The sequence below is a fragment of the Temnothorax nylanderi genome, unplaced genomic scaffold (genome assembly GCF_030848795.1).
Source record: "Temnothorax nylanderi isolate EJ_2023f unplaced genomic scaffold, tnyl_v1.0 TNYL_tig0001_pilon, whole genome shotgun sequence".
Classification (NCBI taxonomy): domain Eukaryota; kingdom Metazoa; phylum Arthropoda; class Insecta; order Hymenoptera; family Formicidae; genus Temnothorax; species Temnothorax nylanderi.
This window is the reverse complement of record NW_027249063.1, coordinates 1,129,478-1,151,680: the sequence shown is the minus strand read 5'-3', so window position 1 is coordinate 1,151,680 and position 22,203 is coordinate 1,129,478. Positions and strand designations below refer to the sequence as shown.

The window sequence follows — 22,203 nt, the reverse complement described above, 5'->3', positions numbered from 1 at the left end:
AAAATCCGCACACATGAGCGCATCGGCGCGTTTTAGGGACATTCTAGGGGCAGGGATGTATCCAGCAGCGCGTAGGAAGAGGCCGCGGATGCTGAGGAGCTGCATACACGAATATTTACGTACATACAGGCAGTCGTGTATACTCGCGCCATACTTTCACGAAATATAAAAAGAGATTGCATGGCTGATTTATGTAAATACCTTTGGCCCGCGAATAAACGAGTTCTTGCCGAACCGAAGAGGAAAGCGGAAGGAATCCTTTTCGGGAGAGAGCTGGGCAAGGCAGCCCGAAGAGGGCTGGCATAGGCGGCGGGTACGGCAAAGGCTTACCGGTTAGGAGGTGTGGGACGGGCGCGTTCGGGGAGTAAATATTTTTCGACGCCGTCACTCGCGGGGATTCGCGAGAGAGTTTATCGTATTTCGCGCCCAGCTACCTCGTGAGAGAGCCTGGGAAGAAGCTTGCCGAGAGGCGAAGGCAAGCGACGGATGGATGGAGGCACGACGGGAGACGGGGAGACCGGGTCGGTTCCGCGTAGCCCAGGGTGCACGCTCATCCGGACAAGCGTATTTCGCCGTCGGAAGTCACGACCTACTCAATTTGCGAGTCGACTGCTTATATGCATACCACAGCATGCTGGCGAAGTTTAAATAATCTCGACGTTTCTGTCGGGGAATGCGAGCGCTATGTAATGCGAATATTTAGAGCGAGATAAGTGTGTTCATCACGATTCTGAATTGATAAGGAAGAAATGATAATTTGAACATTGCATCGCTTTGATGTGTTTGTAGCTTAAAAAGGAATTTGGATTATGAGAAAGTCGTCAAATGTGGACTCTGCGAAAATAGTCTAAAAATCGCCTTAAAGTAGCTTCTTTTTAAATAGAGTAAATTAAAGATTTTTTATTTATTTATCTCAATCAATAAGATATATCATTATATCCTAAATTTGCATCATATTTCAATTTTGAAAACAAAATTATTGTAATTTAGTAGATATAAATAATAAATTTCTTAAATAAATAAAATAAAAAATTCTTGTGTTTGAAAGTCAGACCATTTTGCGCAGATATACAATGCCAGATTATATTGAACGATTAATGTAAATCCATTTAACCTAATTAAAGACTTTTTAATTGATCTAACTGGCTATCAATTCTCATGACCATACGACCATTTTAGTCAAAAAACCAATGTCATGACGATTGATAGCTATATAGTTAGGTCGATTAAAAAGTCTTTAATTAAGTTAATCATTTACTGGCGAAATAAATGTATTACTATTCGGTTTAAATCCATTTACCTTCTATTACGAGGAAACATTATGATGGCAGTCAGTCACTGCCATGCGCTTCAACGTCTCCACGTCTTACAGAGACACAACGAAAACATCCATCGCGCAAAGCTAACATCCCCAACGTCGCGACGTCGCTCATTTTGTACGATCAGAATACAATTGATTAAGCGGTTTGCAGGTCGCATCGCGAGAGGGCAAGAGAGCACAGCGTGCACGGAGCCATCTTTAAGCGTTCGCAGTAATTACACAGGTATACCTCGTGGTGACAGCGAGAAACGACGATAGCATCGGTCGTTTCCGCGCCGATTGCCACGCGTGCGTGTCTGTCGCGACACCGCCGCCCGCCGCGCCGTATTCGTTTATTAATATAATGCATCGAGAAGACGTCTCTTTGATGCGAGGAATGTGTTCCTAAGTGACGAACCGCCTCGGATACGAGCAAATATCATCCGTAGGCGGTACCTAGCTCGCGGCGTCGTTTTACATAGAATCTTGCACACGCGGGCGTAGCCGACCTCGGCGATGCCTGACGTTGCCGGTACGCGTGATTACGTAACGACAAAGTCGTTGGTACACGCGCAATTACGCGTCGCCTCGGGCCTCGGGCCGGTTTTCCGCTTGACGCGACGTAGACTTTCCCAATATTAACGTGGCTGTAACGAAGGTACGAAACGGACGAGCGACGCCGCCGCCGCCGCCGCCGCCGCCGCGCCGCGCCGCGCTGGCCCGCGCAATTCGCCCGAACGCGCGTTCGATGCCCGAAACCGCGGCTAATAACGCTTGCGCGCCTGATATTCGAAAATCGTTTGATGTCATGCACGGTCGCGCCTGAGTACCTGGAATTACATGTAACGCGATTGTGGTAAATTTACGGCACGCTGTAACAGTGACCCACGAGCGTTACGTGAAAGAAAATTCATCTTCGACGTGAACGCGCGTGCGAGCTAACGAAATAATTTTTGTCCGCGTAATTTATACGTATACGAAGAGATATATGTATTACGCGTCGACGATATTTTATAATTCGTAATCGGAAACCGTCTACGCGATATTTGCATCACGTTATTACGAGACGCGTGAAATTTGATTATGGTACATGCCACAGTATTTCAAGCAGCTGTCTACGTAAGGACGACGCATTTGACGTTCCTGATGTATACATACGGCACCGAATATATTCCGCGGCGCTATTACAACGCTGAAATTACATTATCACCAGGACTACCTGCATATATGCTTACCGACATTCGATGCTCGTCGACTGTTTGCTAATCGATTTCGCCGCGAATTCGCGGGGCGAATCAATCGAGAGTTGTGTGTATATCGGATACACATCGTAATGTTGTCTTGCCATGTGCGGGAAATACAACTTCTACTTTCTCAGAGGTTACATCAAGTTTTCTATTACAAAAAACTTTTGTCCATATCTCGCGTCAATGAAAGATTTATAAATAAAAGAATTCGTCAGAGTCAAGTGCATCGTTTGTTGATTCGTAGAGAAAATAAGTTCAACCGTGTGTGGTGAAATGTGGATGTAACTTTAGCTGATATCTAATACAATTTTTGAAATTAATAAAATGCGTAAAAAGTTATAAAAAATATTGTGTGTACAATTCCATTCAAATAGAGCGAGTTAATTCGGGGGAAAAATACATATACTCTTTGCAATAGTATTTCTCGAGTTAATTTCGTTCGACCCTACATCCCTCCATCCCCTTCATTCCTGCAGCCGATGTCCGGCAGCTTGTCATTAGTCTTTTGGTCAGCCATTATCGTGCTTTAACGCTCACTCTTGCGCAATATTTCCTTTCAATATCCCAGCGCGATCCCTGCCGTGGAATAATTAAATCAGTCTTACGCCTGGAGCAGATGGAAGAAGTCAATAGTGAAATGAGAAGGGGGCCCGGGGAACGGGGGGGAGAGGGAGAATTATCTCTCTTGTGCTGCGTGAAAAAGACTTAATCACATTTCAGCACAGCGGAGTTCTCCTTTTTTCGCGTCCACCTTTTCCATTAACTAATAACGGCCCAGCGCGCGGGTGGATGGTCCCGGAAAATAATTTGCGAAGTATTATAAAAATATCACGGCCCTCTCGCTCTCCTTGGGCGACGGTGACGCAAAGTTTCGATGAAAGACGCGCACAAAGTTATGATTGGAAATTAACGTTGCTCTAATTACAGAGAATCTCTTGAATGTCGCTCCGACGACGACGTCGTTTAATTGATCAAAGTTCGACGCTAACGCATGGAAACTTTCACGATTTCAGATAACCATGTTTGAGAAAACACAATGTGCCCGTTAAATTCAAATTTTGTATGTAAAAAGTATAAATGCGATAAAGTAGAGCGAGACAATTTAAACGAACAGCATAATAATACATCTGTTAATTAAAAGAAGTAAACAACAGCGGGAACAAATATCGTGCTTTAAACAGGGCATAAAACATCTGTGGAAAAAGGCACGATGAGGACTTTAATATCCTATTTCCAAGCGGGTAATGTCGCTTCCACAAATGGCGCGTCGGTTGTGTTATCTCGCGGAGAATTGCGGATGCTTTGAAAAATCGGAGTATCCTCAGCAGGAAAATCGCTTCGCCAAACTACCGCGGCAAGCCACAAATCGTGGAAGATACCGAGCCAGACTCTTCTGCCTGCCGGCACACACCGTTGAGAAGGATACGAAAGTTTCTTCCGCAAAGAAAGTTTTGAATATTCAATATTCGTACCCCCCCTCCTCCTCTCTTCCCGGCGAGCGAGATCGCGCGGAGTGAGACGGACGGTTGCGGGTGCACGGAGAGCAATTTCATTTCTCCTATTTCCTTCTTTCCTGCGTGTTATTCGTAGAAAGCGTTTGTAGATGTAGCCTACGGGAGGGAAAAAGGCAGTCGGGAAAGGGAGAGAAAGAGAGAGGATGATCGCACGGTATTTTCTATTGGCGATACGTCTGGCATTCTGCTCGAACCCATCCTATTCCGCCCGCCGCGCGCCGCCTTCATCGCGATCACGCGGAGACAGTTCTCGGGCTTCTACAAATTCTCCCGCGAGAGATGTCGAGGAGGCACCCAGGAGGGTTAGATGTTTTCGATGAATCGATTCGAGGGCACTTCCGCTATGCAAACTCCCTTTCCGCCGGCAAACGCTACGCCTGGTGCACATTCCGCCCCTTGGACTATTTCTCTCTGGAAACCAACCCCCTGCAGGCCTGGCCCCGCTCTTCCCTCTTCCCCTCGATTTGCCGTCGGAGTTAAGGCTGCACTCTTGCAAGTCCAGCGGTCACTGGACGCACTGGACGCCCCGTGCATCGTCGAACGAGCAAGTTCCGGTAACGAGGTTGATTCCGAGGACTGCGACGGTATTCCCTGGGCGCATGATCTCGTGGAATCTTATTTAGAAAGTGTGCGAATGGAAACTCTTTCACTAGCATCGCTGGCGTATGCCACGGAAAGAAATGTCGTGCGATGAAAATATAGTCGAATGGACGCGAATTCTACGCGAATCACGCGCGTATCAAAGTTTCCTCGACACGTATATCTTGAATAACATTGCTACAAAGATTCTTTTTAACTTCAGAAATGTTTTTCTTCAGCATCGCGTTGAAATATTCTTTAAAATTATTTATTTTATTCAAAAACATATTTTTTTTATTGAATTAAATTTATTGAAATAATTCATCCATTGCATTTAGGCGGTAAAAAATTCTGATATTTATTACAAAAGCATTTTCTGAGTGTCCGCAAGAAAGAGAAAGAGAGAGCAAATGCACCGTGTAGTGTTTCAAAGATTCGAGATACAATATACCAAAAGGTATTTTTTGATGAATGTTTTTTAAATAACGCGATAAAATATATGTAGATTTTTATTCATGTGTAATAAAAAGTTAATGTAATTTCTTTTAAAAAAATGTTTAAATCTATATAATCTCTTTAACGTCTCTTTACATCCAAATGAAAAAACCCGTGCCATTCTATACAACAATGAATATACCTTAACGCGCATAATTATTTAAATAATACTTATTTCTCGAAATAGAGATTAAAATTAGTAACTGCATATTACAATTTTTTGGTTAAAATATATTTCTGCATGTTAAAACTTTTTACTTGATTAATTCCCCTCTAATTTTCTTTAGCCGATGCTTCTATTAATGGTCTCAAAGATGCGATAATAACTTAAGATCTTCAGAGAGTATACCATATATACATTATCGATATTGATGGTAGCATCGTGTTTGCAAGGATTAACTTTGGTGTAACCATGTAGTAGCCTTCCCGGTGTAACGTCGCACACCAGCGGTTTTCCTCGAGTTCGCGAGAGGAGAGAAACATAGGCGGTTAACTTCGGTTTGAATTAATAAACGAGGCTTGGCTTCTAATACTGAGCTTAACTCAGTTTAGTTTGCCGATCGAGGTCTCCTGCACCGAATTCTAATCCGATTGTGCAGATCACGTGCAATATGGGATGGCGATATAAGCGCGCTATAACGTATCCGAGTAAAGTTATATGCGATAAATATGATTTCTTAATGAAAATATAACTAAACGTCAAAGGATACAGATAAATGTAAATTTAGCAGAAACTATTTTTTAAAGCAATGATATTGAAAAGAAGTATTTATAGATTTTTACATTATCACATTGTATCACGAAGAAAAGAATCTGTCCCACTTACAAATATTGTCATTTCCTCTTGTGTACTATTCAAATAGTATTGCAATAACAGACGTAAATTAAATTAGTTTGGTGCAAGGCAATTTTATAAATCGTGTGTCTAAATGAATTAATGTCCGAGCCAGACGCTCTCCAACAAGATAAAAAGAGATTAATAGAGGTCCATAGAACTTAAAAGATTTCATCAAGAACAAAAAGACACATCTATATCCATTGCTGCCATGCGATCTGAAAACATGCTCGTAACGCGGCACGATCTAAAATCGCATCGCAGAGAGGATCATCGATAGTTCCTCGCCGAGCTGCTGGATGAGTGTTTCTGCAAAAGTGGTAACATCGATGGAGAAACGAGAGGAGAGGTGCGGCAGGGACGCGACAGGCTTGAATCGAGAATATAGATACCGGCAATCGCGAGGGAAACCATTAAGGGCTGTTTCTGAGGCTTATCGTAGCTGTGCAGCGAGAACGCCAAAGCAAGGAGGGCTCGACCCATTCAATTGTCGCGATAACGTCGGGATTCGAGTCAAGACGCATCAGACTTCGGCCGGAAACGACCACGTCCAAGAGTTTCCTCCCTCGTTTAGCCCTCCCTACGAACACTCGCGTTTCCGACCTTGCACCCCTTTTGCTTCGTCCTCCACCAGAAGATTACAACCTTGAGATGTAATACAGATATTGGTAAAATGCCACTTCCTCAGTTATTCCGGCCGATCAAGTATTGTTGACCCGCAATTTGATCGCGGTTAGATATAATTCCTAATCCGCTATAAAATTTCAACGAAATTTCAAGCCTTAACAATAAATTCCTCTATCGTTAATCCTGATAAAGTACTTAATAGAATAAATAAGAGCGATTTAGATAGTTATGCATATTAGTTTTATATTCGATTTTCTTTCTTTTCATATGGTAATTTATCACAAGAGACGATTTTATAGTATTAAAAGCGCGAATGACGAGTAAGAACGGGCGGATTAAACATCCGCTGAAACGTTTGGGCATTTGAGCGTGTAATTAAAAACACGAGAAAAACGGTAATTTGGCTTTCAAGAGTCGGCGGGAAGGCCGCGCGTTCCCAGGAAGACAGAGCCGTGCCATCAATTTCCGCTTTGGCCCAATAACCCCACCTCTCCATTCGCGCCACCACCGCCGACTTCCGCTCAGAAAGCACGAAGCATTCCCTTCCGCCCGTAGTTCGTCATGTGTACATGACAATAGAATCGCGAGGGTTCATGCATAAATGCGACGTAACAATAAACAGAGCGGTGCCGGTTAAGGGCACGGGGGGATGAAGCGTGGGAGGGAAGTGACCCTTCAAAAGCCGTCATAGCCGGAGGATCAGAAACCGATATGAGATTCGGGCCATATATGAATGATGTATCGCGCTTCCACGCAGCCACGCTGCACCACGTACTATTTCTGTCGCGTTATTACGAGAGCGCGAGTAAGAAACCGTGAAAATGCTTCATTCGAAATTTTCACGCGCGTCGTGCATCAATGCGCATTCTCAAACTTGCCGAATGTACATCATAGAAAGAAGAATCTGTTTTAAATTGTGAATTTAATTTCGGTTAATGCGCACACAATAAAAGGCGACAGTAATTAACAAAAAACGCGAAGATTGTAAATGGTACAAGATAAATAAGAGCCTGTAATTTATAATTAATCAATATATCACATTTCTAGAAGAATCACAACTCAAAAATTCACAAGTTTTAGGAGAGAGAAAAAACAAAAATTTAATTCAATTTTAGGCATACTTTTTATGGGCTTAACTCAAAATCAAAATTTTGTTAGTTGTGACAGTATTCTTCTAGGAGTGCGATATGTGAATCATATATGTGCGCAATCGTATGTATGGCTGCGCTTCTGTCCTCCAGCTCATATAAGAGCTATCTAAGAAAGTAAAACATTAAAGACGATACACGGTTGCCGAAGGAAGGGCAGTAATAGTTTATGAAGCGAGTTGTTTCGCGCGTGCAATCACGGTGATGCTTATACGAAAATCTGCCTCTTTCGTTCTTTCATTTTTCATCTCGTCTCTTCATTTTCTTTCGGGATCAAAGATATTTCGACTTGTGTCCCAAAAAAGAGAAATATGTATATTATTTTTTCATATCATCTTCGCATAAGATGTTAAGACTTTTGCGAAATGACTCAAGCTACATGAGAGAAAACACTAATAAATATATTATTTAAAAAAATTTTCTTTACATACATATATGCGTTTTAATTTAATTAAATTTAATTGAAAATTTTTAGTCTCGACGTTCTTGTTCGTGAAAATTCAATATATTTCAAATTGAGATAAAGCGTTTAACATTAAATTATAAAAATAAGGCATTTTGTACATATCCCTGAATATTCAGTGAAGATAAAAAAAGTACAGAATGTGAGGCATTCAAAAAGTATTTTGTCAATAACTGCACATAGCTGCACAAAAAGATGTTAGAAGTTTAATTAAAACAATCCAACGAGCAAAAAGTTTGTGAATATGCTCTTTAAAAAATTCTTGAATTAAATTAAAAGTCTTAACGACGCGTGTCGGCTCGCTACTCTGATTATTTCAATGGCAATTGAGATCAAACGAAGTGTAACGCGCTACACATTTCTGAATGAAGATCTACACGTATATCTCCACTCTCTTTATCGAGGTCGCTACAAGAGTAGCGAGGAGCCTCGTTTACAGAGTAAGTACGACCCCCGTCTCTGCCGGATTAGATACTCGTAAACTCTTACAGGTGACAGGAAGATGAGGAACGCGGAGGGGGGGGGGGGGCGAGGGATGGAAAGGGGTGGCACTCAGGTCCATGAAGAAGATCCGAAAGGAAGAAGGAGGCGGAGGGGTTTGATGGCACGCGGGGACCGAGGTTGCCTCGAGTGGCGAAACGGCTGAAAGTTCCTTTCATGTAAAGTAATTAACTACCGGCAACCGTTGACAAACACCTTACCCTCGTTCGCGGGCATTCTGGCCTCGAGTGTCCCGGCGTCGTTTTCCTAGCATGAATCCACCACCGCCGTCCCCTTTACTCTTTCAAGGGAGAAAATTTTTGTATTTTTCATCAGCCCTCCGACCTTTCGTTTTCCTCGCTGCTCTCTGGTCGCTAACTTGTCTAGCTTTATAGCCTGCGTTCCTTTTCGTTCTTGAGGCTTCTCCTCTCCTGCATTAAGCTTCTATCATCTTTGATCCTCTTCGGCTTTTGCGCAAACCACTGGCCTGGCCGACGAAAATCGACCTCACTCTTTTATTTTATGAGGCCTTTTATTATCATATATATTTTCAACAGGAAACCCGTACCTCAAAGCGTTATAAAAATTGTATGCACGTGCAATTTTTCATCTTAACGTACACAGAGATTAGTTCTTTGCATATCTAAGTTACTGGCCAGAAGAAGAAGAACCATAATTTGAATTGCAAATGCTCAAATTAATAAAGATTTTAGCAATATAAAAACTATATCTTATTTTTTAAACGTATGTAAAAATATATCCATCGAGATATTCGAATACCTTTAAAACGCTTTATTACTCGGTATTTAGCTAAACTACAAGTCTATTTATGATCTTAGTAGTTTTATTCATTTTTCACCCTGAGAATTTGCCTTCGGCTACAAACTTTCACATCTCTCAGGATATTTAGACTTTTCTGATCACCTATTCTCGAGAGATACAAGTCTGTATTTTTAATCAGTATACGATGAGCGCCTCCATTTACCCTTCCCTTTCTTAACTTTATTGTTCAGTTACCTTGCCTTCCACCACGATGTTATCTACTTCTTCCTCGTCTTCCACTACTTCGTCATCGGCGTCCCATCGGGCCAATAAGCGTCGAAGTTTCTACGTTAAGTGGATAACGGGCTTGACAAATAATTATGAACTTCGTACAACGTCGCCAGCGTCATTTCAATTAATTACAGATTTATAAATTACATAAAAAAATTAATAAATTAATAAGAATATATACATATATTTAAAATAATATAATACAAGTCACAATAACATACAAAAACGTACTTAATATTATGATTATGAAATTCGACAGCCATTTCTTAGTTTAAAGTAGATACTGTTATTGCAGATATACTTACTATCACTGCTACGTACTTTAACTTTAAAAAATAATCATTCCTCATGCATAATTGTATCAACATGCACTTTTTTCATTTATAATGAGCATGAAATAATCACAATATTAAATGATAAACGCAAAATAATATATTTTAGTTCAATTTACACTATATTTGAATTTTATTTCCTAATAAATCATGTTATCGCTAAGAAGAGAATAGAGGTGACTAATTTTAAATTATTTTGCATAATGCTAAATCAATCGTAATTGCTTTAGTGTTATTTGCCTCTTTTATAACACCAATATAGATATGTATATCGTCAGTTACGCATGCATAAAAATTAGCACTGCCGTGTTTTCTAGTTATATAAATTAATGGCATTATTTACATGCGATTAAACTTCAGTCGTTGTATTTTATATTATCTTATTATCTCAGAAAAACAATCGTAGAAAATCTATACACATAAAGTGAAAAAGAAAGTATTAATCAGCAATGATGCAATAAATATATATATATTTACTTTTATATTATCTTATCTCAGAAGAACAATCGTAGAAAATCTATACATATAAAATAAAAAAGAAAGTATTAATCAGCAATGACGCAATAAATATACTTTTGATGTGCTTTTTTACTTAATGATAGACTTCGGTGACAGAAGTATAGAAAAAGAGACAGAGAAAATTAGAGATAACCAATATGAGCTATCTCAGAAACTATATATCCCGCTAAAGTAAATTACGTTAGGTTAATAAAGTCTAATTATAGATTGTTTATTAATCTCTCGTAAGTTGGAATTTAACACTTTCGAGGTAATCATCAATTCCATTGATAAGCTATCTTCGCCACCAACTCTTTTCCATGATGAAGCGAACCATCAAGGACAGGGCCATGAGAAAGATGATGACCGCCGCTGCCACAAGGATAGCGCCGTATCCTGTTAAAAATTATTTGTGTTTAGATCTTTTTATATCTCTTTTCAATAACTGCATTTAGCATAATAGCAGATATTATGAGATCTTGTTGATTCATCTTAAATTAGACCTTGTCTATTATTGATGATGTAATGTTGCTACAATCACTCGCCTATCGTCGAGTTTGTTGATATTATTCGCCAATTTACTCATATTCCAATATGCTGCTTAGATAAAATAATGACCAATCAGCTTTTTCACTATCGTTTCTTACAAGTTGTTTATTAATAATTTTTATTTCTAACCAAGGAAATCTTCTCTATTGCGTGGAATTATGAGTTTACAAATAAAGACAGATATTTTAATTCATTCAGAAAAGCTTTAAATGTAATAGCAATTAGTATTATTTCTATAATCTTATAATTAAAAAATACACGTAGCAAAGACCACAATTCAACCACCGATGCTCACTTCGTGATTTTCTATCGTCGATTTTCTCCGCGATCCCGTCGTCCGCCATTTCCCTCGGCACGAAAGAGCTCCTGCGGCAACCAAACTTGAAAAACTGGTAAGGCATTAAGGGCATCGGATACGACGCGTATTGACCGTTAATCCCTTCGGGATGGAAACTCGCTGCCGGTGCCAGACAGGCTTGGAAAGGTGTCAACGGTATTTCCATCCTACGAGTCGTCCCGTCCGTGGAATACGAGTCGCCGAACGAAAAAAGTCCGTACGGCCAACCGATGTGATCCGGTGGCGAGATCGCGCTATAAGGCGGCGGAATCGTAGCATAAGGCGGCGGATCGTCATTACTCTCGTTGCCGTTTGCGACCGTTGTCGAGGACGGCGTTATCACAGACGTCGGACCGCTCGAGCTCTCCCCTATGTGTGCGTTATGATTTAATGACCCGGATTTATCCTGAAACGATGACGAAACGCCACCTTGAAGGTACAACTCGTTCATGGACAACCGCTCGTCTGGTTGAAGTCTTCTCACACGTGTGTTTGGCGTGTCATCGCCTGCCTCGGCGCTCGGCAACAGCTGCTCGACCTCCGGGTTTGCCGAAAAATCTGTAATCGAAGTCAAAATGTACGATCTTCTGATTAATAACATTTCTTCGTTAAATTAGTTCTAACTGACGTAATTATTTGACAAAATAAAACTAAATATAATTAGATTGTATTCATACAAAATTTGTATTACAGTGATAAAAACACATAAGTTTATTTTAAATTATCAATTTTCCTTTATATACTCTCCTGCAAAAGTTTATATAATTAAAACTAAAAAAATCACTTAAAAAAACCGATGATTAAAATATTTACACAAAGTGTACCTCTAGCAAATGTACTTCAGTTAAAATTAACTCATGAATTGACTCATGCTAATCAGTTGACACCATCAGCAAACACCGTCGCAGAAAAAAAATGATCTGATAATGTATTTTCCTAAGTTGGAGAACCATTTTATTTTTATACATTACCGACACGTAATCCGTTGTAAATCTCATGCGACAAAATATGAAGCACGAGCTATTTGAAAGATAACCGCGTGCACGCTACATGTAAATTTCAAGATTAGCTTTAATTTATGGTGTGCACCATTAGCATGGCACTGCGTCAACGAATTTTAAGCCACTGTTGACTCAAGGATATTTTACATCATTAATGCTTGTTTGACATGAATAATTTTTACAAGATCTTATGTGAATAACAATGCTTCGACAATTGTAACGCAGTCTTGTGTGTTTACTTTTTCGTTTTCAACGCACGATTTCTTTATTTCAAGCGGATATGGCTAACTCGAAAATTTATTACGCAAATACAGTATTCAATATGAGTATAATTGTGTGTATCCGCTGCACGGACACATACGTTGCATACTCAATTAGCAAATACCTTGAAACTATACTTTCATCTACGAAGGACAATTAACCAATTTGATGTATAAGGGCCCCATCGGCGATCTTTTAAAACTCAAATATTTCATGTACCCTGAAGACTGTGGAAATGTAGGAGAAAAATTTCCTGAATATGTAAGTTTGAAGAAAAAGTGATATAACGAATCTTTGCATTACATAATTTTTTTTATCGCTTACGTTACCATTACCTTACAACGAACACGAGAAGAAGCTTTTTGATAGTTATTTTATGCTTATGATGATAAAGCGCATGCATTACACGTGTCTGTCATTACAATTCTAATAAGTTGGATGACGTCCGTTTCAAAGTAATTAATAGCTAATAGATTCGCGAGAGCGCGCGCGTTCTCGAGTCGCGGCTATTTTACATTCATATACTAACGCCAATTGATTAGCTGCTCGCAGTGCTTGTTTCATCGCCAAGTCCTTGAGAACCCGCAGCCAATATGTTACTATCACACTGTTAAAGAGCAGTAGCTCTGAAGAAACACTTTCTATTATCGTAAATGGCGTAGACTTTGTAAATGGCAACGTGAGCCGAATTCCCGCGTCTATCGTTGCATTAAACATGGCGTCTATAAAGAAAGAGTTTCACCCAAAGCATCGGGCGCTTTTCATTCTGTCCAGCACATATTGCAATCTACTTAATAGCTAAATAATGTTGCCATCTGTCATATCCTATCTATCATAATTACTCCGAAATATTCGTTTCTAAATCTATTCATATCAAGCGTGATATTCACATAAGATAGTTTTTAATATACATCTATCTTTTAGTAACTCTTAGCTACATCATGAATATTATAAAAAAATTTTTAGCAAGATATTTGCAATGTCAAAACGTTATAAATTCAATAGAAGATAATCGATTTCTGTATCAAATCTCTTACACATACACAGAAATAGAAAATTACAATATTATAATACATAGTTAGCTTTTATAAATCTACCAGATACACAGAAAAAAAGAAATGTTAAATCAATAACACTGATACACTCGTATATACAATAATATATAATCTTATATGAATTTTAACTTATTTCAATTTTTTTTCTTGGTTGAATTATATAAAACTTCCTTTAATATAAATGACTTCTTTCAAGCAAATTTTCTTTGTTTAACGCAATATAATCGCATTTCAAGATTATACCCTATTGCGTACGTACGAGTATATCAGTGTTGATTTGACACTCCTTTTTTTTCTTGTACATAACGCGTATAATTTCTTTCTCATTTAGCAGTATTTCTTATCAACCATTTAAATAATAAACTCTAAAGAACTCCACAAAATTTTCAACGATCTTACGGGAGTCCTACTGAGCAGTATCCTATGCGCGATTCTACTCAATATTCAACAAAAACTGGTAAGATAACGGAGATTGAAATTCGCGCGACACGGGTGAATCGGAGAACTGATTTCCTTGTCTCGGAGCAAGTGGTATCAGTATCACGCGCACTCGAAAATTCGCAAACATTACACGGGGAATTTATTTATATCGTATTACGCGCATACCTTTTCTAGCGTCCCTCGACATTTCTCCATGCTACGTATACGTAGACCTCTCGAATAACGACTGAGCGACAAGAATGTCGCGCGAGTATCGGTAGCGCGCGTCCGTGATCCGACTGGCGATCACGATGATACACCTGACTAAATGTACACAAGTACGCGGACACGCGCACCCACCCACGCACGCACGTAGAATGCACGCGCGTGCATACACGTGTAACTGCGTGCCGATTGCGGACCGATGATAAGAGATGCGTCGCGAGGATGACGCTCAACACAACTGAACGAGCGGCGCGCACGACGCCAGCGAAACTGCGATCGCTACGCTCGCCAATCGGCGAGCAATACGAACACAATGAGGGGGTGAACACGTGACCAGCCGTACCGATTCCGCAATACCATGGAGAACTCCCGTTGACCGCAGTCATTCAAGGTCAGAGGTACGTTGATTTCCGAGTAGGAAGATCGGACGGTCTCGCGAAGAAAGCGCTTCGCGCGTTATAAAGTAGAGAAATCCGTCCTTGGTCAAACGGTCAAACGGTTCCTTATTACTAGAGATGTGCAAACTATTCGATTCAAATTCGAATTTCTATGTTTCAAATCCGAACTATTCGAAAATTTCGACTTTAGATGGATCGAATACGAATCGTTATGCATTGTCAATTTTATAAAATCATATTTCCCGTTAATAAACAAAAGTACGATCATGTTAATAGGTGCATTCAGTGAGTGCATTCAGTATTATAACCGCTCACTGAGCGGCTAAGTAGCAATTAAAAAGTTTATTTCTAATTTGTAACATGACCCTAGCAAAGTATAAGTAAAAGTTTGAATATGCGTGAAAAAATAATAAGCTATCTATAAGTACTGATAATAAAATAAACGATATTATTTTATTTTAATTTCTATGTATGTAATTGGATAACGTTATCGGATAATACATAAGAGTATCTTAATAATTTATCTATGATTTTTCGCCTAATTGTTTCAGTTACTGCGACATTAAATAAAGTATATTTGATTAGTTTTATATTAAATATTTAAATGTGTTTTTTGCTTTAAAAAGAATTTATATTATATAATTAATATTATTTTTTCACATTAAAATATTCTTATATTATCTACGTGTTAAAATTCAGTCTAATAATAATAATTAAAAATCACATTTCAACGATTCGATTCGAAAGTATTCAATTCGTTTCGATTCGAATACAATTTTGTCGATTTGATTCGACATCAAAAATCCTTGATTCGCACATCTCTACTTATTATAACAATTAAGCATCGTTAAAAACTAGACTATAAAATTTCTTGAATGCTCAACGAACATGTTCTATAAATCACATATTCTATAAAGTGTTACTACTGTCTTTCTCAATTAAGTAATAATTTTAGCTTCATCCAGCAATACACAAAATGTTGATGACCAAAACTTCATGTATTACAAAATAAGATGAAGCAATTATTGGTGGGTCGTAAACAACATGGGATGTAATGCTGAATTAGCATAACAGAAGAAACGGGTTAAGGTCGACGTCTGGTTTAACGAGCGGCCTCGACGCCAACAGGAGTTCCAATTATCCGAATAGAGTCGTATATGCGGTTTCAAGCGAGCAGACGTCGTAAACTTTGTTATAAAGCCTTTCGTGCAGAAAATTATATATCGATCAAGCTATTGAAGTGCAATCGAAATTGCACTCTGAAGCGTGTCGCGTATGCAAGACGGAAGAATACAAAAAAATGGAAGGTATGGAAACGGGCATGGAAAATTTTACTCTTATAAGCGTTTTATGAGTTATTATTACTGCTTATGGTAAATCAGTGACCGACACCTGCAACAGCATCAAGAAAACTGCAATTAAACAATTATATTGTAATCGCTGACAATTATATAAAATGTAAATTATTCTATAATTATCATCGACGTCAATAAGCACGGGTCGCAAACGTGTCATTTCCTGGAATTTATTAATGTTAATTGATTTATTGAAATAATTCTCTCTAAACTTATCTTTAATCTAACAGCGTGCGTACATTTATCGCATTATTCGTTTAAAAGTTACCATTTGCATAATGCATTCGCGTTCACATTTTTAGAGGAATATTCCGTTCAATTTATACGACATAATAAAAGATGTGAGAGATATGTGATTCATATCGCATGCTGATATTTTATCTTATGCACGATCGGTTATAAATTATAATTGATGAGTACAATACATTCTGAATACCTAATCGGCCGTTTACGGTCGAACTCCGGCAAAGAATGAAATGATAATCCGGATATACAATGTTTTTAATTTTTTGACACGTACATAAAACTCGATCTCGTGATGACGTGAGATAGCGACGGTATTCATAAAAACTTATTTTGCTGCTTTTCATGCAACTCGGCGCGGAGCGCGGGGAGCGCGGAGTACACTTCACACGGATACGCGCGTTATATTCGCGATTACGTGTCTCGCATGTCCTCCGCCGAGCGACGAAACGATCCCTCCGGAACGACGACGGAACGTTCCTTCCCCGGCCGGTCCTTTTACGGTCGTCGGAATAACACTCCGTCGTGATTTCTCGCGGATTCGGAGAAAACTCGGCCGGCGCGGCGCGGCGATTTCCTCGAGTCAGGTGTCATTCTCGTATGTTTTATTTCGGAGACAGCCGGCTGCCGTAAACTGACTACGGAATGAGACGTCTCACATTTTCGCGATACGCTACGTGGGCCGCAACAGTAAACTGCCGGCCTGATTCTTCACGGATAATTGGACGTGGCGTGAGATTTCCATCATTTAAATTAACTGATTGGAAAAGTATGATTTAATATATTTCTGATAAATACTTTGTAAATAATACGAAACCACCAAATATAAATCAGGTCATAATAGGTAATAACAATTATATATAGTATGTATAATAAGAAATATTAATTATTTATTGTATAATAATTTTATAATAGTACGTTTGTTAAAAATAACTTGTCATCGAAGAGCTTTGTAGCTTGTTATTAAGTACAGGCCAACCGATATAATCGGTAGTTCATACGAGACGCTATTAAAATTACAATCATAAGAGCAGCTCTTAATCTTCTAGGGTAGCTTTCAAGATTTCTCTCGCCTTTACTGCGTGGATGATACGGCGAACGGGGAAAAGGGAAAACGCACTTTCCACGAACGTTGGTCATAAAGGTGGGTTACTACCGGGGATGCGCACTACCACAGCTTCGCCTACGTGAAATTACTCTCATAGCACATCCGCGTTGTCTTCTCTTCTTTCCGTATGCGCCATATGCATAACTACTCACTCACAGCGTGTACATCCGCTGCGTGTCCCATAAGCGCACAGGACGTGCTTGTTAAAGTTTGACGCCGTGCCCGATGCTCGCGTGTGCGTGCATCGCGATGGGCATCATATTTGGGAGACATAAACCGGAAGCGATGACGTTGCGGCCACAGGAAGCAATGATAAGCTGAACAATTAAAAATGTGATCAGGTTGCTTTCTTTATTCTAGAACGCGCTCCCATACATGACTGCAAATAAAAAATGTAACTGGTGAGCAGAAATGCCATAGGCCGTTCAATTTGACTAACATCGAATTTCTTTGTACATAAATTTAAAATAAATTCTATTTAAAATCAAATAAATAATAGTAGATAAATTTTGTCTCTCATTGAGTCTCCCGTTGAGGTATGTCCAAAAGCTGTAACAAATATGTATTGTTAAAAATGGCAAAAACAAATTAGTACACGTTTCTCCGCGAAGAACATTGTAGCTTACAAACGGGTCGCAATTGCAGATCTGTATTAGAGTCCCTCATCATCGATTTCCATTCTTTGGCTAACGACTTTACTGGTTACGAGCGAACGCTAAGACTGTCGCAAAACAAACGAACAAACGACTGTTTAGCCACAAAAGGCGAGAACGGAAGCTTGCACTCGGACACTTTATAGCAATTTTGCGAAGTTGCGGGCCCAAGTACACAAGTTCGACGTTCCAGGCTGTACCGGGTAGATTAAATTTGGCTTAAGAGTGGATGAACTGTCCTGCGATAAAAGCAGGTAATTCCGCGACACTCGCTAACTTCGACACGACTTGGGCGCCCGGAAAATAATCAGCCGCGGGGGTTGAGTCGGTGTTTGTGTCGACGGGCCACGACATAGACAAACCGCCTTGTTCCAGAGAGCCCCGTTACCTACGGCAGCCCGAGACGAGAACGGACCGTCTTTGTGCACTGTGGAAATCGTAAGATTGGTATCGTCGCTCGGGCTGCCACCCGGTATTGCGCTTCACGGCGGCATCGCCGCCGTAGTGGTCGTCGCCTTTTATTTCGAGGGAAATTAACGACGACCGCTGAGTAATTGTCGGGCGTTAAGCTCCCGCGGAACGTAATTACGCGAGGACAAAGCGCTGCACGAAGTAAATACGAAAACGCGGCCGCGGGACGAATTTGTCGCGGCGCTTTCGAAGCGACGAAACTTCTTCGGAACTCCATCGTCGGCTGTTGTTCCCGTTTGTGTGAGTCTGAAGTTTTCTAATTGACGAAAGAGTGTCTTCACAGCAGGAGCCCGCGACCAGATAGTTAATAAAATTTAGGTAATAGTTATGTCTATGCGGCTACTGGCAATGATAATGTCGCTTTTCTAAATATATGAATATATTAAAAAATTTTGTATTTTAAAAATAAATGTTTTAAAACTAAATTTTACATATCTTTATTTAAACGTATGCAAAGTGAAATAAATTATAAAACCTGAATATAATAAAATTAGCTGCATCTTCTAATAAAGTAGCGAGAAAAGCGTTGCAAATTTGCAATATTTTTTTGCAATACTTTTGTGCTATTTCTTAGAAAATATTGTCAAATTTTAAGAATTTTATACAATATACCAATATAATGCTTTTAAAACATAAAGTTTCTTGTTATTCTCCATGTAGAATTAAAAGAAGGTTACGCTTATATCTCGAAGAAGAAGAATTTTGATTCCTATAAATATATTTAATTTTTTTTTAATATTTTAATAATTTATGAGGTAGTACTAATAGCAATTATAATACAGTATAATACAAAAGTTCTTTAGATTGATCTCTCAAAGTTGTGTCTACCAAGCCATTCGCTGATTATCTCAAAAATTCATGGATACCAGACGATCGATTGTGGCGATTATCTCGCGGGAAACGTATCCGTTGTACCGCTGGTAACTTCTGACGTGAATTAAGCGTCGTGGTGTTGTAATTACTGCGAGAACAAAGCGCGAGGCACGCGCGATGTGCGCGTCGAAGTAAACACGAAGATATAATGGCACGAATTTGTCGCGTGCCGGCACAGGCGTACCGCTGCATTCGTTATCGGTGGCTATTGCGACTACAGGTGGGACCCGCCGCTGCAATTTAAAAGTCCATTTGTTTCTGGATAACGTCAGGAAACGCCGACGCCACCGGCACGCGCATTTTATCCGAAAAATATTGAGACTGAAAATAGTATACGAGGCCGACACGTAGAAAGAAACGTGGCACGAGTACAAAGTGCACGCGAGAAGGTCGTAAAAGGAAGAGAAGGATGTTAAATGAGCAAGAACAAAAAAAAAACTCTTGTCGATAGTCTCAACATGGTATAACGACAAAATTTCCGATATTCGCCGAGAAATGAAAATGATGACGCGTCATATAATAGAATAACAAATGTTTATAACTGCTTTTATCAGTTTTACTTTATGAATGGATGAGTATATATGTATAATAATTAATTTTTTTAAAAACAAAGAACATAGTATTATGTGGTTAATCATGTATAAAATTTTAATCAGATGACAGATACTAGAATTGCTATACATTAATGAACAACTCATATAAGCAAAAAAACACATAATGATGATGATGATTCTTTAATTTCTAAGTGGAACATAAAGTCTCCTAAGGAGGTTTCAGTAATCGCTTCAGATGACGGGTGATTGACCCACAACACTCTAAGGTCTAAAACGATACATATAATGGTGTTGTGTATTTTATTAAATATTTGTCTCCTTTGCTGACGCATATACTTGCAATAGCTTTTTCATTAATAATTTATTCATGTTTTAATAAATAATATCTTTGGCATCATATACATTTATATAAATTTAAAATATCACACGTCATACGAAATATTTATTTTTTCAGCGAGCAAATCATCGGTATTATTAAACTCACACTTGTACAGAGTTTTGCAATTCTACAAGTCATTCTTGACAAAATTTATTGCAGTCCTGCCAAAATTCCGATTGACCTCTGTCCTTTCGACCATGCAACATCACGAAATGTCAGCTTTTCAATTTTTTCAATAATGAATAAACGATTTCTCTAGAAATAAATTTTTCTCGTTTTCTTAATGTAATTATTAATAATTACACAATCATTGGCTTATATAAACTTTTCATGCATCCTTAATTAATATTTTGAAACAACGTATAATACATAAGTTACGATAGTGACCTCGACATTTATGACTTTTCGGACTAATTTGAAAGAAAAAAAAACGAGAGGGAGAGAAAGTCTTTCATTTAATAACCATCTATTAACATAAATTGACTTGTCGGTAGACTTTGCGGCCATTGCGTCAGTCTTTTTATCGTTTTGTGAAACAAGAAATACGTGCCATGAAAAGATGCGTGTGCGTATGTAATATTTATACGCGACCTTGATGGGACATACACGTGAACATGAAACAACTGCATGCATTTTATTTGCAAGTGAAGTGATCGCGAATGTTGAGCGTAACACCTTTCACCGGTTGCATTCTTTGCACATGACGTCGTATTGAAAAGGAAACAATGAGAGCATGAATTGATCTCTATACGTAATTACTGTGTGTCTTTTGTCATTTTAATCGAATCAGCAATTAGCAGTAAGATTTTATCACTTCTTCGATCAATCATGTATGATTTTGTGTCTTCATATTAGCCTAAATTAAAGTCACTCAAAAAGAAAAAATTAATAACATATGCAAAACTTGTAATTGTAAAAATAAATATGAATAGATGCGTGCATTCTATAATCGTAGCTATTCTTGAATGGAAGGATATCTAATGCCATTAAATCAAATACACGCAGTTAGATTGATGTAAAATGCGTTTCTGCTAGACGATTCAGCTGTGAGCTGTGACATTTGTTCATGCATATTCTCGATTAGTTAATGATATTTGAGTTTCTTTACGGATCAGCGGACTCGACTGTATAGCTGCGAATAGAAATAGCCAAGTTGGAAGAGTTGACGGCTTTTCGCGTGCAAACATCATGCGAGGTAGTAAATGCGGAAGAGCTTAGTAGAATTTGCGCGTCCGCGAACATCCTGATTTGCATGTGCTTCGTAGTACACGGATGGGAAAACGTGTTTTGGAATTATGATTTAAATAACAAATCGCATGGGTTAAACGAATGACTATGAACCACTGAAACGTGATCTCCCTATTTTCGCCATAAACCTCATGTTAAGAAGAATTTATTGAGACTAATCTATTGTGCATATGTACGCATATATTATTGTATATGCATACCTACATATTTAGAGCTGTTTTAATAAATCATATATGTATAGATATATATTTTATTTTATAACAGGTTATATATATGTGTTATAAAAATTGTTAGCAAGAGTGTATAATATTAACAAAATTATTATAATCATATTCTCACACAATATTATAAAGAAATATACAGTAAATCTGGAATACTGTTAAGTGAAACATTCTAAACACGTGAACTATTTCGGGGCCAAGCATACTGGATTAGACAACAAAAATAGTTAAGCAGTATACATTGTTTGTAGATTGAAATTTTCCATTACAAAAAAGTCCCC

General features: G+C 38.8%; 1 protein-coding gene and 1 long non-coding RNA gene across 2 annotated transcripts in view; both read right to left on the bottom strand.

Moving 5' to 3' along the window:
- Nucleotides 1-22,203, bottom strand: part of LOC139772089 (uncharacterized) — a 154,328-nt gene that overhangs the window by 37,436 nt on the left and 94,689 nt on the right. The window lies entirely within an intron of this gene.
- LOC139771952 (uncharacterized) lies at nt 9,906-14,695 on the bottom strand. The gene is made up of 3 exons (XM_071705227.1): nt 14,381-14,695; nt 11,416-12,015; nt 9,906-10,967 (listed from the first exon to the last, which is right to left on the bottom strand). Exons 1-3 carry the CDS (start codon nt 14,400-14,402, stop codon nt 10,867-10,869), a joined length of 723 nt encoding a protein of 240 aa, XP_071561328.1. The 5' UTR covers nt 14,403-14,695; the 3' UTR covers nt 9,906-10,866.